This window comes from Lontra canadensis, unplaced genomic scaffold (assembly GCF_010015895.1).
Source record: "Lontra canadensis isolate GAN:19392208 unplaced genomic scaffold, GSC_riverotter_1.0 scaffold196, whole genome shotgun sequence".
Taxonomy (NCBI): Eukaryota; Metazoa; Chordata; class Mammalia; order Carnivora; family Mustelidae; genus Lontra; species Lontra canadensis.
The window spans coordinates 347470-364969 of NW_022631190.1; the positions used below are offsets into that span (position 1 = coordinate 347470).

At 41.6% G+C, this 17500-nt stretch overlaps 2 protein-coding genes across 2 annotated transcripts; both read right to left on the reverse strand.

The window, feature by feature from the left end:
• Positions 1 to 763: 763 nt before the first annotated feature.
• LOC116861386 (malignant T-cell-amplified sequence 1-like) lies at positions 764 to 1531 on the reverse strand. The gene has a single exon (XM_032847921.1). It carries the CDS (start codon positions 1452 to 1454, stop codon positions 909 to 911), a length of 546 nt encoding a protein of 181 aa, XP_032703812.1. The 5' UTR covers positions 1455 to 1531; the 3' UTR covers positions 764 to 908.
• Positions 1532 to 4261: 2730 nt separating this feature from the next.
• On the reverse strand, positions 4262 to 4450 carry LOC116861398 (ATP synthase membrane subunit DAPIT, mitochondrial-like). Its single transcript, XM_032847942.1, is given in 1 exon segment — positions 4262 to 4450. A coding segment is annotated over 1 exon segment (189 nt).
• Between the last annotated feature and the right edge of the window lie 13050 nt (positions 4451 to 17500).

Genomic DNA, 17500 nt, shown 5'->3' on the forward strand with positions numbered 1-17500 from the left:
TCCTCTCAATTGATGCAGAAAAAGCATTTGACAAAAATACAGCATCTATTCCTTATTAAAACTCTTCAAAGTATAGGGATAGAGGGAACATTCCTCAACTTCATAAAACCCATCTATGAAAAATCCACAGCAAATATCATTCTCAATGGGGAAAAGCTGACAGCCTTCCCTTTCAGATCAGGAACACAACAAGGATGCCCACTCTTGCCACTGTTGTTCAACATAGTACTAGAAGTCCTAGCAACAGCAATCAGACAACAAAAAGAATCAAAGGTATTCAAACTGGCAAAGAAGAAATCAAACTCTCTCTCTTGGCAGATGACATGATACTTTATATGGAAAACCCAAAAGACTCCACCCCCAAACTACTAGAACCCCAAACTACTAGAACTCATACAGCAATTCAGTAATGTGACAGGATACAAAATCAATGCACAGAAATCAGTTGCTTTCTTACACACTAACAATGGAAATACAGAAAGGGAAATTAGAGAATCGATCCCATTTACTACAGCACCAAGAACCATAAGATACCTGGGAATAAACCTAACCAAAGAGGTAAAGGACCTGTACTCGAGAAACTACAGAACACTCATGAAAGAAATTGGAGAAGACACAAAAAGATGGAAAAGCATTCTATGCTCATGGATTGGAAGAATAAACATTGTTAAAATGTCTATACTACCCAGAGCAATCTATACTTTCAATGACATCCCACTTAAAATTCCATCGGCATTTTTCAAAGTGCTGGAACAAACAATTCTTTTTTTTTTTTTTTTTTTTTTTTTAGCATCTGTTGAATTTATTCAGCATAACCACAGAGGTATTGACTTCATGCTGTCACACACAGACACAAACACAGATACAGCACAATATCCGTATTTAGCCAAATGCATTCCTTCCGAGGCTCATTTATAGGTCTTCATATGCCACAGCCTATCATTCAAATAATGGATATTTTCAATGCCAATTCCTTTGTTGACTTTCTCAATATCTTCTGCAGACATCTTCATGACTCCAACACACAGAGCACACTGTTTTCCTTCTGCCATGATTGCAACAATTGTATCTACTACAGCAGGGTAAAGTTTAGCTCCAGGGGAAGTTAAGCTTGGACACATGATATTTGCTCCACTGAGTACAAATTTGATGGCTCCTTTATCAACTTGCTGGTGTGGCAGGATAAAAGGATATTTGTGAAGTAACCTTAGGGTTGGATAAAAAGGCCCTTCTCTTTGTCTAAAAAATAGTAATTCTCCATTTACTGTAAGGATTTCTATATGTTCATGGCATCGCACTATTTTGACAGGCTCTTTCTTAGGCATGATTTGATTAAGCAATGGTTCAATATCTGGAAATTGTTCTATCAACTGGTTCTTAATACCCTTTATAACTGAGGTTTTCAACTGGATGCAGTTGGACACATTTTCTTTTTCATCAAATTTCTTGAACATGATCCAAGGTGAAGGGGGCGACGATAGGGAAGGGCCCGGAAAGGGAAAAGAGAATTGAATTAGCAAGCGTCCAGCAGATCCTCTGGAACAAACAATTCTAAGAGCAGAGCTTTTCCCTCTGCTCTGTAGAACCAGAAGAGACTCCAAACTGCTAAGGAAATGTTGAAAAAGAAAAACAAAACTAGGGAATCACATTGCCTGATTTCAAACTTTACTATAAAACTGTGATCACCAAGACAGCATGGTACTGGCACAAAAATAGACACATAGACCACTGGAATGGAATAGAGAGCCCACATGTGGACCACAACTTATGGTCAACTAATCTTCAACAAAGCAGGAAAAAATATCCAGTGGGAAGAAGACAGTCTCTTCAATAAATGGTGCTGGGAAAATTGGACAGCTATGTATAGAACAATGAAACTTGACCATTCTCTTACACCATACACAAAGATAAACTTGAAATGGATAAAAGACTTCAACCTAAGGCAGGAATGTATCAAAATCCTAGAGGAGAACATAGGCAGTAACTTCTTTGACATTGGCCACAGCAGCTTCTTTCAAGACATGTCTCCAAAGGTAAAGGAAACAAAAGTGAAAATGAACCTTTGGGACTTCATAAAGATCAAAAGTTTCTGCACAGCAAAGCAAACAGTCAACAATACAAAGAGGCAACCCACGGAATGGGAGAAGATACTCACAAATAACACTACAGACTAAGGGCTGATATCCAAGATCTATAAAGAACTCCTCAAACTCATCACACACAAAACAGATAATCAGGTCAAAAAATGGACAGAAGACATGAACAGACACTTCTCCAAAGAAGACATACAAATGGCTAACAGACACATGAAAAAAATGTTCATCATCACTAGCCATCAGGGAGATTCAAATCAAAACCACATCGAGAAACCACCTTACACCAGTTAGAATGGACTAAATCAACAAGACAGTAAACAACATGTGTTGGAGAGGATGTGGAGAAAGGGGAACCCTCTTACACTGTTGGTGGGAATTCAAGTTGGTGCAGCCACTTTGAAAAAAACAGTGTGGAAATTCCTTAAGAAATTAAAAATAGAGCTACCCTATGACCCTGAATTGCACTACTGGGTATTTACCCCAAAGATACAGATGTAGTGAAAAGAAGCACCACATGTACCCCAATGTTCATAGCAGCAATGGCCACAATCGCCAAACTATGGAAAGAGCCAAGATGCCCTTCAACAGACGAATGGATAAAGAAGATATGGTCCATATATACAATGGAGTATTATGCCTCCATCAGATAGGATGAATACCCAACTTTTGTATCAACATGGATGGGATTGGGGGAGATTATGTTGAGTGACATAAGTCAAGCAGAGAAAGTCAATTATCATATGGTTTCACTTACTTGTGGAGCATAAGGAATAACATGGAGGACATTAGGAGAAGGAAAGGAAAAGTGAATTGGGGGAAATCAGAGAGAGAGATGAACCATGATAGACTGTGGACTCTGAGAAACAAACTGAGGGTTTTGGAGGGGAGGAAGGGTGGGGGTTAGGTGAATCTGGTGGTGGGTATTATGGAGGGTGTGTATTGCATGGAGCACTGGGTGTGGTGTATAAACAATGAATCTTGGAACACTGAAAAAAATAAAACAGAATTAAAAAAAGAAGAAGAAAGAAATTCCTTCTAATCCATGCTGGGCTGGCTCCTGATGTGGCCACCTGCAGTGGCCTTGTTCTCATCTTGTTTCCTTTAATTATGTATTGAGCTGACAGTAGACTTGCCGCTGAATATGACACAAAGGCTTGGCCTTCCTCTGCAGTTGAGCCAGTTCTTAGGGCAGCAAACCATCACCAAACAAGATTTCGACCTCAAAGGTGTGCATCCAGCCATGTGCCAGAGGCATCTACTCCTGTGGAAGGATATGTTCTCTGTCTCTAAAGGGGTGAAGTGGATTGTGGAGTTGGCTCTTCACTGACTAGAGAGAGTAGATTGTGAACATCTCCTCCCAACTCTGTTCAATGATGTCCCAAGTATAGCTTGATACCAACCATGGTGTGGATATTCCCACTGCAGAGACTGGCAAACACTGTAGGTGAAGGCTTTTATCTTGGAAATCCATTAAGGACTGGGCCTCTCCCCAAAGGACAAGAGGGCACTCATTAGATACTGCCATCTGTCCTGCTGTGACAAAGATAAGGTGGTAACACCATGTGTAATATCAAATTAGTCTACAAACCTATTGAGATTACAGGGAGCCCATAAGTATACCCCTTTTCGCCAACCCAGTTCTGAACCATATGTAGGTTGGCGAATGTGGTTTAGGTGCAGTGGAATGAGATTTCTAATACAGTACTCCAGAATCGGGCAGACGTACCCACCTGTCACAAGCCACCAGTCTCCCATATGGAACTTTCCTTCTGAAGAACTTATAACTGAGAATCAGAATAAAATCCTTGCTTTCTGACTCCCTAGAGTAAGGATAGAGGGAAGGTCTGAGCTCCCTTTACCTGGTTTCCCTCCCGAAGTCACCAGTAAGAGTAGACCCTCTTCTCTGGGGACGAATCAAGGAAGCTGAAGATAGACAGTAGAAGCATTTATTGCACTGAGCGCCCACCACATGGAGGGAGATATCAGATTAGGGAATAACCACTGCTCCATGAAAACCTAGAGATAACCTAGTGGGGAAGTGATGAGAAATGTATACTGGATTCTTTTCTTTCCAGGCTCATCATTTATTGTACAAACTGAGTATCATGGTGAGTTGACATTAGCTTGTCCAGGCATGGGAACTTAACAGATGAGGTACAGACTGTTTAGAGTTCATATGTGGCTTTCGCAGCTGGAGAGTTTTTAGACATTAACTAGAAGTATCAAACTATCAAAGCAATGCCTCTGCATGTGGCCAGTTCACAATTCATTCTCCCTGTGGGAGTGTAAGTGTTGAAATATTTTTTTTTAATACCAGAAAAATGGAATTGGGCATTCATTTCTGGACCTGCCATGATTTCAGTCTTGCAAAAGCAGATTCTGCAGCCTATACACAACATACATAGCTACCCCTTGGCTCAGCCAGAAAAAGCCCTATAGACTGGATTCTGTGAGTGTCAGTCTGGACACACTCTGCCTCCCCAGTATTGATGTTTTCAAAAGTATCAGATTGTCCTGCATCTTGAGGAATAGATAATGGTGTTCTTATCACATATAAACACACACACACACACTTCTGACTATGACATTGCAGATGGAGTCTACAATAGCAACTGTGATCTATATAAGCTTTTCATATTACAGGTCTTCTCCAACCCCGAGACATTCTGAGTGATCTGGCCACAGGTGAGAAATTCTTATGGGACCTATCTGAGAGTAAGCATTGCTTTTCCCTCGCTCTGTTGGGCATTTTCCCAGAGGCCTATGGGATACCCAGCCTTTACCCTGATACCACTGGCCAGCCTTACAATGGCTGGTCAGCAGACTACCTGAGGGCTGGCATTCTGTAGTGTGTCTTTACAAAATTTTCTTTAGTGCATATTCCCCTAGTTCTTGTTTAGCAAATGTGAAAATATTCTGCCCTTATCAGTCTGCTGGTATCTTACCTGCTAAAGCAGCGTAGGCCAGAGAAGCTGGTTTCCAGACCCAGCTCTTAGCTCTAGTTCCATTATAAAGATACTGCCCCAGAACTGCATATCCCCTTGAAACAACAAAAGGGATATAACTGTTTCCATAGACCCTTAGTTTAGTGTGAAAACAACACCTAGTTAATGGTATGCTTTTATATACCCAACCTCTTAGTGCTTTATTATTCAGAATATTTATGACATGGCAAAAAAAATGATAAAAATGACCAAAAAATGGTAATTTGCTGTTTGGGACATTAATTTGAATCCTCTGGAATTTCTCTTATACAAATTGGGTCCTGGTATCAGCCTCCTTCCACTGACCTCACAAATCTCCTTCTGTCACAAAATGATCTAAAATATCTTCTGGGTCTAATTATATTTGAATTGTCATTTCTAAAGCTTTGGAGTTTAATTAAAACTGAAATGGGACTGCACTTTATATTTTATTAGTTGAATCCTTTCTAATTGATTGCATTAGATTGTTAATACCTCCAGAAGATTTTCTTATTTTATTGAACATAACCCTGGACTTTATGGTGAAAAACAGTATTTGTCTATTTTTCTATTCAGTAACTTGTTTATTGAATGCCCACCACGTACCAGGCTCTGTGCTGGGCACACCCAAGGAGTGGTATGAAGAGAAAGACATGCTGGCCAATGATTATTATGTAAAGAACATCACAATGGTGGGCTCCTAGAAACAGTGGAAGGATGGGAGAGATGTTGAAGACTGTCTGGGTGAGTCGTGAAACATGTGAGTTAAACTTGAAGAGTAAAGTAGGGTTTTCAAGAAGACACTAATGGGAAGAGCCTTCCACACAGAGCGTAAGGCTTAGAGAACATGGAACTAAGAGAAGTAAGAGAAATTCAGTATCTTTGGAGGGCCAAGGGAAAAGGAAGCAGGGGGTGAGGCCCCCAGTATGCCAGATACTGTTCCAACTGCCTTATGTTGATTATCTTGCCTAATTCTAGCAACACTATGGAGGTGGTGTTCTTAGCACCATTTAATAGAGGAGGAAACTGAACCTTAGAGGGGTTACATAACTTGCTCAAGATTACTGGCCTTGTGGATATTAGAACTGAGATTTGACCCCCATGTGGAAGTGGCATTACTATTTACTATACAAAACTGCCTCCCCTATGTTTATCTTCATGCCTCAGCTCATAGGCAAACTTGGTTTTTCATCTGATCAAGTAGCTGCCAAAGTCCCTGTTTTTCATGAAGATACTTTTTCCACAAGGTCAGCAAAGATAGCTGGTGTGCGGAATGCAGCCATTTTACTGCATTGTCACTCCTCGACTGAAAGAAAGACAGATCAAACCCCATTCTTCCAAACATGACAATTTTTCTTTGGCAAAGGAACTTCAAACTCAAATCAGAGGCTCAATAATTATCGGCTAATCAAATTGTAGCACTACCAAAACCCAGGCATACTCTTAGAGTAGCTTCCACAGGGTTTGAGCTGGCAAGGGCGTTCCGGAGAGAGTTGTTTGAAACTAGAGGAATGAGTGTGTTTATTAAAAAACATGAGAAAAACGGGTGTTAGGGCGTTCACCAATCTGCTTCCTGGGAGTCTCCCTTCTCCTGGTACCTGAGCCTGAGCATGAAGGGCCAGTGTGGATTGATGGAAATGCCAGTGAATCTGCAGCATTAAATCTTAACTTTGGTCACTTACGATCCTGTGGAGGCACCTGGGTGGCTCAGTTGGTTAAGTGACTGCCTTCAGCTAGGTCATCCCGCATAGGGTGCCCTGCTCAGTGGGGAGCCTGTTTCTTCCTCTCCCCTCTGCCTGTTGCTCCCCCTGCCTGTGTGCATGTGTGCTCTCTCTCTCTCAAATAAATAAATAAATAATAATAATAATAAAATCTTTAAAAAAAGGATCCTGTGGGAGCTTAGGCAAAAAACATTCTTGTTTTGGTTTCCTTGCCCGCTTAGAAGAGGGGTTAAAAGTGCAGCTTCTGGGGCCAGACTTCCAGAACTGAAATGTTCACTCTGCCTTCCCCCAACCGTGTGTGCTTAGGCAAGACCCACGACTGTGCATCGGTTTTCACAGCTGTATTTCAGGGATAGAAATAGTACCAACTTTGTGGTTTGTTGGGAGAGTAACTGAGACATGCACGGGAGATCTCAGAATGGTGTTGACAGAGAAAACACTGTCCCTGTTAGCTTTCATTACTACTCTTTTCTTCTAGTTCTGGGTTTCCTGCTCCATTCAAGGCAAAGCTACCCTTTCTGGAGAAAATCATTCTTCTTTCTCTTGAATTTTTTTTTTCTACTTAAGGAAGGCCAATTTAAACTTCTATGTGTTCTAGTACACTTGCTGGCATTGCATTGACCTCTGGTCTGGGCATGGCATGTCTGGCACTTTGCTGCAACTCAAGACCAATGACTCCTCAAGACCAATGACTCCATTTTGTTCCAGACAAACAATGGTGACCTTATCTCTTGTTTCCTCTGTGGTGAGAATTATTGTCTCTTTGCCATAACCAAACATTATGATCTTTGTAGAATGGAAAAACAATTGTCGTTGAACTTATTTGTTTCTTTCAATGAGGAGAAACCCATTTCAAGTTGGCAAATTCTACTGGAAATAAATCTTATCGCTATAGAAACCATGCACAATTACCCCTGGAAAGTGGTTGCTATATGTGTTCTTTAAAAGTACATGAGTGAAGCATTATGTTTTAGCCCATATTCAACTTTCAATTCTGTTTCCATAGTGTTAGACGAGAGCCAGTCTGCTGACTGCTTCTCTTGTTCAGTCTTTTAGGATTCCTTGCTATCTTTGGGATGTGAACTTATATGGTGAAGACCACAAAAATCTTGAGATTAGTTCTGGCTATGCTACTTCTGTCCATGTGCCCTGCGGCAGGTTTTCCAATCTTTCTGATCCAATAAAATTAGATATTCTCTAGACTATACAAATAAAGATAAGGTCTCGTAAGATTTGCACGAAGATCAAATAAAACGGTATCTGCAGAGGTACTTAATATGCTCTAAAATGTTATATAAGGGTAAAATAGTTTCTCTTTCAGAACATTTATCCACTGTGTAAATTACATACCCCAAGTAATGTTTGGAGTTCCTGTGTCTTCCTTAGCATTCAGTTATAAGGGGTTGAAGGCATTTGAATGCATACAGGATGAATCCAGACCTACTGGGATAAATATCCAGCAACGCTCTTCCCTATCTATTTAATTGTGGTCAGGTGACATAACCTCTCTAAGCTTCACTGTCTTCATCTTTAAAATGAAAAAATAGAATGTATATCCAGTGTTGTGGAATTGATTAGAAAAAAATCATGTGTCAGACACAGTTCTTGACAGGTAGTGAGAACTTAAAAATGGTACTAGAGCTAGAAATAATGATATTGTACCTGAGCTGACATCATTAAGCAAACTGCAAACTACTCAGCACACACACACACACAAATTTGGAACTTGTTCTGCCAAAGAGAATACCATTTTTCAGCACCTTCAAATTCTTATCCAGTCTTGAAGAACTTTGTTCAGAGATAACTACTCATGGGTTCTGCCACAAACATTTACTGAGCATGTACTACACGCATGGATCAGCAAGGTGAAAAGCCTATTTTCTTTCCTTCATTTCCTTTCCTCCTTCTGCCCTCCCCTTCTCTTCCTTTTCCCTCCTCGTTTTTCTCTGCTCCCTTCCTTCTCTTCTTTTCTGCCCCTGATTTTAAGAACAATGGAATGCCAGTGGAAGATCAAATTATTCATTTAGAACTGGGAAATCTCTCAGACTGTTATGCCAGTCTCATTTGGAATTGATAGCACTGAGGTAACAACACAGATCTCTGGATGGATGCTGGGTCTGAATCTTACCTTGAACTTCTTTATGAGAAGCAGTTGAGCATTTCTTAATCTTTCTTTAAGGAGAAATATCTTGCAGGGCGAGATGATACAGTAGAATCAATATTGCCCTCCAGAAAGGATATGTGGAGGCTATTTTGAATAATGTTCTTCTTCATAAAGAAATTGGATGAGAATAAATTTTTCCCTGAATAGAGTGAATGCAGAATCCTAGGAACTCTGATAGAATATACTATCTGCTGAGTGAATAAATTGACCAGTGAGGAAAAAGGAGGAAGGGTTTGTGGAAGTAAAAGATGGAGAATGAGAAGGAAAGATTACTTGAGGTTCCTAATTATCCTGCAGCTGCTTATCTTTTCTTCCTTGAATCACAGCTTCTAGCTTTCTTCCCAACACAAGCTTCCTGCACTGCACCTGCTGAGTCAGAATAACACACACACACACACACACACACACACACACACACATCCCAGCTCCTATTCCTCTATGCCTGGGAGCCCCACCACTGTACCTTGAACCAGGACTCAGTAGACCTGAATCCCTATACACATCATTGGTGCCAGCTCTCCAACATTAGTGACCCAACAATCAACCACAGAGCTCCAACAGAACTTGACTACCTAACTTTGGTTGGGCAGGTAGTTCTTTTTGTGCCCTGGATGATCCTGTGCAGGTGGACTTATGTGAAGATCAAGGCCTTGTGGAGAAATCGAGGAGGTTCATCTTCTCAACTCCCACCCATTTCCCAGAACCCCTCTGTCGAGAGCTGTTTCATGAACTTGGTCTGCTGAACTCATTAAGAGGTGTTCAGGTAAGAGCTCCAGGTATGAAATGTGCCAAAGGAGTAGGTTTTTCAGTTGGGGTGAGCCAGGATAGAGCTAAGATATAAGACAGGAGGTCAAAAATGATAGAGCCAAGACAGCCTAGAACTGGATGGGATGTCAGAGCTGGTGGTCAAAGAGAGCTGAAGAAAAAGGAGGGGACTGGCATCAAGCCCAGACAATGTCAAACTGGGCAAAAAGCCTTAAAAGCAGGAGAAAACACAAAATTCTTATCTTGGTTTATTCATTTGTTTGTTTTAAAATTTATGAGTCTATGAACTAAAGCTGAATTTACCTAACCTGAAGACATTTTGATTTTTTTTTTTCCTGGAGTCGGAATCTTTGATTGGTCACCATAGGTGTGGTCAGTGCAGACCCTGGGTATTCAGATGGTGAGACAGTGTCGCCTAGCAGGCAAAGGGTGGTCTGGGTCTCACTCACACCTGGATTTGAGTGCTAATTCAGCCATTTGCTGCTGTGTGAACTTTGGCAAGTCACTTAACCTACTCCAGATCTCAGTATCTTTATCTTAAAAATAGGTATTTAGAGGATGGTTGTGAAGCTCAGATGAGATGAGATGAATGACACGCCTGAAACATGTGATGTTCTCAATTTGTGGTAGCTGCTTATGGGTGTTGTTGAAATCTACAGCATCTCACAGACCTCAGCAGAGACTTCCCTGTGGATTGCTTCTCCTTTGGAAGGGAGTCTAGGAGAGGGTGAGCAGTCTTGAGTTTTCACTCGTTACTCTGACCCAGGGACATTTCATGGAGTTGGAAAATTAGACTCTCTGCCATGCCTTTGTAGGAGTGGCAGGTGGCCCTGCTTCCTACAGCTGTGCCTCAGGAACAATGGTGGAAGCGGCAAAGTGAACTACATAAAATGCTCCCATTTTGTGGAGAGCTGTAGCCCCATTTTGGCCTGACTTCTTGCCTTTTGCTTTTTTCTTTTAGACTCACAGGTCCCTGGCTGTCTGCTGAGAGTTTGAGTTGCAACAATGCAATCTGTAATGATGAAATCTTATAGCCAGCCATTTCTTTCTGCCCACAGTGGAAATCTTAAGCCCAAGTATAACACTCTGAAATGGCTGTGCTCCCATTTCAAGTCCTTTTTATACCAGATAACTTCCTGGTTCATTGTTGTCTGAATGAAATGAAATGGAACAACTCTTAAATCGTGTCTTTGGGGGTCTTCTTATAGAATGGAATTCTTTTAGACCCATGAAACCAAATACACAAACCAGTGCCACCAAAAATCAGCAAAAAGAAAAGTAAGAGCCTTAGACTCATTAGAAGGCCATGGTCAGATCTGTAGCAGGCTGGACAAAATGGTAAGAAATGAATACAGGATATAATTGGCATAGTGGGACCTTCCTGTGTGATAGGTGATGGGCCCTTAAGAGCTGATGAGACTCCACTCAAGGCTGGGGTATAAGGGGCTTTGAGCCAGGGCACAGAGCCAGCCACCAGACCTCAGACTCCAGGGAGCTACTACTTACTCATGTGTGTTCTTGATGCTGGTAGTTTGCTGGTCTGTTAAATAGCGCTTTCTACAAATATAGTTGTCCTTCTAGTCCAACCTTCTGATCCCACTCCAGCCTTCACGAACTGGCCTAGCTCAGTACAAGAAAGAGCTGTGTTGACATTCTGGCTCTACCATTTCATGATTTGTGATTGTGGGCAAGTTATTTAACCTTTTAAGAGTTTTTCCATCTGTAAAGCAACACATATTTCAAGGAGTTTTTCTGACCATTTGAATGACGTGACACAAAGGAAGGGCGTAGGACACCCAAACAAGTAGATGCTCAGTAACTATTAATATTTTCCCCCCACTTCCCCAGGAAATCAGCTGGCATGGTCCTGAGCCTCATCTATAAATTGGTAATACCTGCATTGTTGATGCTAAGATACTCTTTAGCACTTTGAAATCTCCTAATTGGCAACATCTATTGTCTTGGAGAGCCAGAGGGCAGGTGCGACGTGCCTATTCTACACTGGTGCCAACCGTGTCCACAGACGACTCTGAGGAGTGTCTCAAATGCAGGTATCAAACGACACCCTCCCTAGACCACCATGTTGGGAGCAGAGAAAATGCCAGAGTCTGGCTCTACAGCCTTGTTCTGTGAGTGGTGACTGACTTTCTAGAAGGACCCCTGACTTGAGACACTTGAGACACACAGACTCAACCAAGAGTAAAATGGAGAGGAACCCAGGGGACCTACAGAAAAAGAGAGCCAGAAGCCACCGGACTGTAGAACCAAGAACAAAGAAGCAGAGCTCCAGAAACAAAGTAGCAAAGGAATAAGGAAAGCAGGAAAGGAAAGAAGCAAAGATGGAGGTCATCTGAAGTAACCCCGTTTCCTCTAATCCAACCTAGAGCTGGAACTCAGTGTCATGCATTCCTCAATTTTGCATTACTGATCAGATTTTTACAAGGAAATAAAGATACTTTTTAGCTAGTTCTTTGTAACTTCCTTTTCTTGTCAACTGAATCAGTGCTCTTTCCTCTTAAAGCATCTTTTTAAAATTTATAGAGATTAGGCTTATAGCCAATTACAATACCTAGGGCAATTAAATAAAATAATCAAAATATTTTTATATCTGTAATTCACAATAACCACAAAGACACTATACAGCTTTCATTTAATTCTCAGCAAATTGTCTCAGGCAGTGATTCTCTTGCTTGTGAATTTTGGGAAATGGTTAATTCCCTTAATGTATTGCATATTTACTATAATTAAAAGCAGATACATTTTGTTCTCAGTTCAAGTTTCCAAAAGCACAGTCTGTATTATGTTGATGTTACATTTAACGTTTGCAACACATTTATAATTAAACCAATGTATACTTTGTATATATAACTCTACATTTTCAATATAATTATACTGTGCATGTATCTCATGCAAATGCATCTGAATACAAGAGGGAAGGGAGAAACCCACTGAATAATACCCTGTGCCAGGCTTTGAGCTAGGTATTTTGTATTTATTATTTTAGTATTCACAAAAATTGTAGGAGATAGATTAACCTTTTATAGCAAACTTGGTTGTTTTCAAGATTTCTGGTGAATTGCTTTCCAGGTCTTTTAGAAGCCATTTCTAAGGGACAAAAAGGTGGGTGTCAGATTCTTCAAGTTGGTACCATCCTTCAAGCTGTTACCAAGTTGGCAGCTGTCCTCTGACTGGCTGGGAACTTAACAGGCCAGTGGAGATGTCTTTGAGTCATCGTAATGATTTGCTTAATTCTAAACAGAGCTAAATTGAAACCAATTACCTGGAGAAGGAAGGTACAATATATCATTATCAACTCCTGGCATCATTTAATTACCTATTTCCTTTATAATTAGATACTTTCAGTGTGTGTTTTTTGAGACTTTAAGTAGGTCTGCTTTTTCTAATCAATTTAGGTGTTCTTTACACTGGGACACGTAACAATAAAAGATGTGCTGAGTTTTGTCGGGATGGGAGGTGGTAAAGCACACATAGGGGCACAATATGTATTTCCTGCCTTCGGGAAACTTGAGTCAGGCTGGAAATATATAACCATAGAGGGAAATGACCACTAATTTAAGGCAACCTTTGATATGGTATATGAAGGCTTAAAGCAATAAAAAAGTCCTGGGAGTACAGAGGGGAATGAAAAGGTATCTATCAGGGGCCTGGTGGGAAGCAAATGTCAAGTTTGAATTGGGAATTACAGGAGACTTTATTTTCAAAGACTATTTACAAAGGTAAGTGTTGGGTAGAAGAAACCCACAGAGAGTGTTCAGTAATTTTTTTTAAGATTTTATTTATTTATTTGAGAGAGAGCGCGTGTGAGCACGCACAAGCGGGGAAGGGGCAGAGGGAGGAGGGAGAAACAGACTCCCTGCTGAGCAGAGAGCCGATGCAGGCTTGGGGCTTGATCAGAGCCTGAGCTGAAGGCAGATGCTTAACTGACTGGGCCACCCAAGTGCCCCAAGAGTTCAGTATTTAGAGAGTAAGGGAACCCACCTGTGGCACTCACTTCCTGGAGCTCAGAGCAGGGTGCAAAGTGGATCTGGAGGGGCAAACAGAAGCCCTGAAAGTCACAGAGTGCTGGAATGATTTGGTAGAGGTAAAAATGGACCTCAGCTTTAAAAGAATAGAAATAGAATAAATAGGTGTAAGAGGAGGGAACACAGGACATAAACATTTGGGTCTGGGAATGACAAGGGGCTGAGGAGTAGAGCATAAGGTTACAAGATAGTTTGGAGCCAAATTGTGAAGGCCTTGAATGTCAAGGCAAGGAGCTTGTACGTGATCCTGAGAAGAAAACAACTGAATGTTTTTAAAACAGTAATGAAGCCAGCATCTTGGAAAAATTAATCTATATCAGTTAGAAAACTGGTTTGGAAGAAAAAGGCACAGGGGAGAGTGTTCAGCTGAGATATATAACAGCCCCCTGTGACCTAACAGCAGGCAGAGAGAATGAGAGGATGAAGAAACAGACAGGAGACAGAATGAAGGAAGACACAATCCTCTTTAAATCAAGGCTGAAAACCTGCCTCGGGGACTTTCTTTCCTTCCAAACGGTAATTGTGGTTGACATGTACCATCAGTAAGCCAGTAATGCCCCATGCGAGCTGACAAGGTTCCCATCAAGCTGGACTCACAAATGTAGGGCTTGTTGGGGTATGGGGAAGACTTGACTGGAACCTACAAGCTGTGCTTTGACTCACTCTGCTCTGCTATGCGTGTACTGGGTGTCCTTGAGCAGATGTCTTGGCCGCTCTGAGCCTCCAAGTTATATCCTCAAAGTGAGACATTAACCTCTGTGGTGTTAGGGTGGTTGTGAGGATGCGGTCAGTGAGATTCGTGGGGTGCCCACAGCCACACCAGGTGAGGACTACTTGGGGTTGAGGTAGAGGGTTACTCTTCTGCCTGGTCCCTCTGAATGCATTGCCTCTTTGGGCAGGATGAGCAGAGAGGAAGCAGGCTTTTGCCAAAACACAAATTTGAAACCCCCAATCTTCCTTGCCAAAGCTGCTGTGTGATCAGATTTGATCGGTCCCTCTAAGCCCCAGCCTCCCAATCATCCCTCCACTGCTGGGTAAGGCAATCCATTTTATCTGACAAGGTGTGTGGCATTTTGTTTTGTTTTGTTTTTAATCTTGGTTTATTTTCATTCTCACAGCCCATGACCCTAAAAGGTTTATTCTGTCGTTTCCTTGAGCTTGTCACTAATGCTAGTTTTGGCTGAAGATCATTTCTCCCAATGCTTGGTACTTTTGGACCTGAGTATTTAGCAATATGTTGAAATACAGATTAACACAGAGAGCCCATTTAAAGAAAATGCATGTGAAAATTGGTTGGTTTTGTTTGTTTGTTTGTTTGTTTGTTTACATTTTTGAGGTTTGTATGCAGGCACCTCTATGGATTCCCCCAATGAAACCGCAATTTTAGGACAACTTTTATAAGTAATTCATTTTCTTCCCTTCACCGAGTGGATGAAGAGCTGATAATAGCTATAAAATAACATAGCAACCCTGAGAGGTAGACCCTAATAGCAGGCTACTCTCACTCACTAGCTAAGACTCAAAACCATTAAGTCCAAATTCACGCTTTCACAAATTATAAATGACCTCCAGCCATGGAATTCTGTGGTTGGCTTTGGATAACTGACAGCATTACTTTAATCCCATTAAGGCAAGGGATACCCTTTAGTTGACACTAGTGGATTGGCAATAATGGGGGAGGGGGTGCAGAAAGTGGTAGTTTATAGCAGAAAATCTGAGTCTCATGGCCCTGACTTTTCTGTGTTTCTCAATGGTTGAACTTTTTGTTCAACACTTAATTCATAAACTTCAGCAAAGCCCCTGATATACCCATAGACTGTGCTAGATGCTTGGGAAGACGGACAAAGACTTACAAGACACAGCTCCTCTCCAATAAGTGCTTACTGGGAACATAAGGCCCAGGTGGTAGTGACGAAGGGAGGGCTGTCTTCTGCCTCACCTTAGTCTGCAGTCATACCATGGACCTGGCTGTTTTGTGCATCCTACTCTCAGACCACTGACCATACCTTTCCAAGACACTTCCCTCAATAGTCCAACCCTAATAATTACTCAACCTCACCAAAACTTATACTCCATCTCTTTCCCTGTCCCTTGCTCCCCTAATGTCTTCACTTGTCCTTACTCAGTTTATGTTTCGTGGCCCAACATTAACACTCACTCACTTGTATTTACTGTCTTTATTCACATTCTCTTTAGTTGCTTTTCCTTTGGTTCCTTCCTCACATATGCCAGGTGAAACCCTACTTCAATCCAGCCTCCATCCTGTTCCTCCCCTGCACCCCGGCAGCTGACAGCAGCTGAAGGGAATGTCCACAGTCACACTGACGAGTCTCATATTTGACTCACGACTCCAGCCTCAGTGGGCCCTTCAAGCTGCTGGACGTTGTGCTGCTGCTGGACGTGGTGCTGCTGCTGGACATGGTGCTACATTGTAAAGATCCGGCCCATCCTCTGCTTGCTTACATGACCCTTTCACATGTTCTCCCCTCTCTCGGAGTCTCCAGTGCCTCCTCCATCCTTGTACCTCCCTTTCCTTCTAGTTCACCAGAGGGAAAACCAGAAACTCTCAGAAGAGATCCTCCCTATTCTCACAACTTTCACACCCACCAACTAACTGTATCTGCACTGAAACGTCCTGCGTTCCTCCATGCTGCCCTGGATGAGCCAGCCAGACTCCCATCTAACCCAGACCCTTCCACTCTGCACTTGACTCCATCCCTTCTTGCCTGGCTATAAACGTATTTCCAGCAATTACCTCTTCTGTTTTTTGATTGACAATATTTCTTTTCCTGTGGAGTCATTCCCAACAGTATACAAACGTGTGGAATTACCATCCGCCTTACACAAATAAAAGAAAATCTCCCTTGACCCCTCTTTGCCCTGTAGCTACTGCTTTTATTCGCAGAAAATCTCTTATTTCCATCTCCTCTCTCTCCAGTATTTCTAAAATACACACCAGCCAGGCTTTCATTCTCAACACTGCTCTCCTAAAAATGTTTTTATCAAGATTTTCATGACCTCCATGTTACCAAATCCAAGAGCCAATTTGCAGTCTTCTTTTATCCAACTTAATGGCAGCATTTTATACATTGGATTACTTCCTCCTTCTTCAAATATTTTCTTCACTTGGCTTCTAGGACATCATCCTCAGTCCCCCATATTGACTGCTCCTTCTCAGTGTCCTCTTCCAAGCCCTGAAAACTCTTTCAGTACCTCCAATCTCACAGCTTTACATTTTATTTATATGCTTTGACTCTGAAATTCATGTTTGAAGCTGAGGTTTCTCCCTTTAATCCAGATTCACATACCCAACTGCCTACTGGCTCTCCATTTGATCCTCCTGTAGATATCTCAAACTCAACCAATACCAAATGAACACTGTTGTCCCTCTGCCCAAAATTACTTCTCCCAATCTTCCCCATCCTCCCAGTTGGACAGACCAAAGAACTTGGAGTCATCCTTCACTCATTTCTTTCTCTCATATCACATTCTCAATTGATCAGAAGCTCTTTTTGTTCCTTCTTCAAAATATACCCAGACTCTGACCACTTTTCACCACCTCCATTACTACCATCTTGTCTCTCACCTCTTACTGCAAAAGCCCCTTAACTTCATCTCTCCTTCTGTCCTTATTCCTTTGAAATCTATTTTCAACACAGCATATGGAGTGAACCTTTAAAAAAATCTAAGTAAAATAATGTAAATTCTCTGCTCAAAACGCTCCCATGGATTCCCAACTCACTCAGAC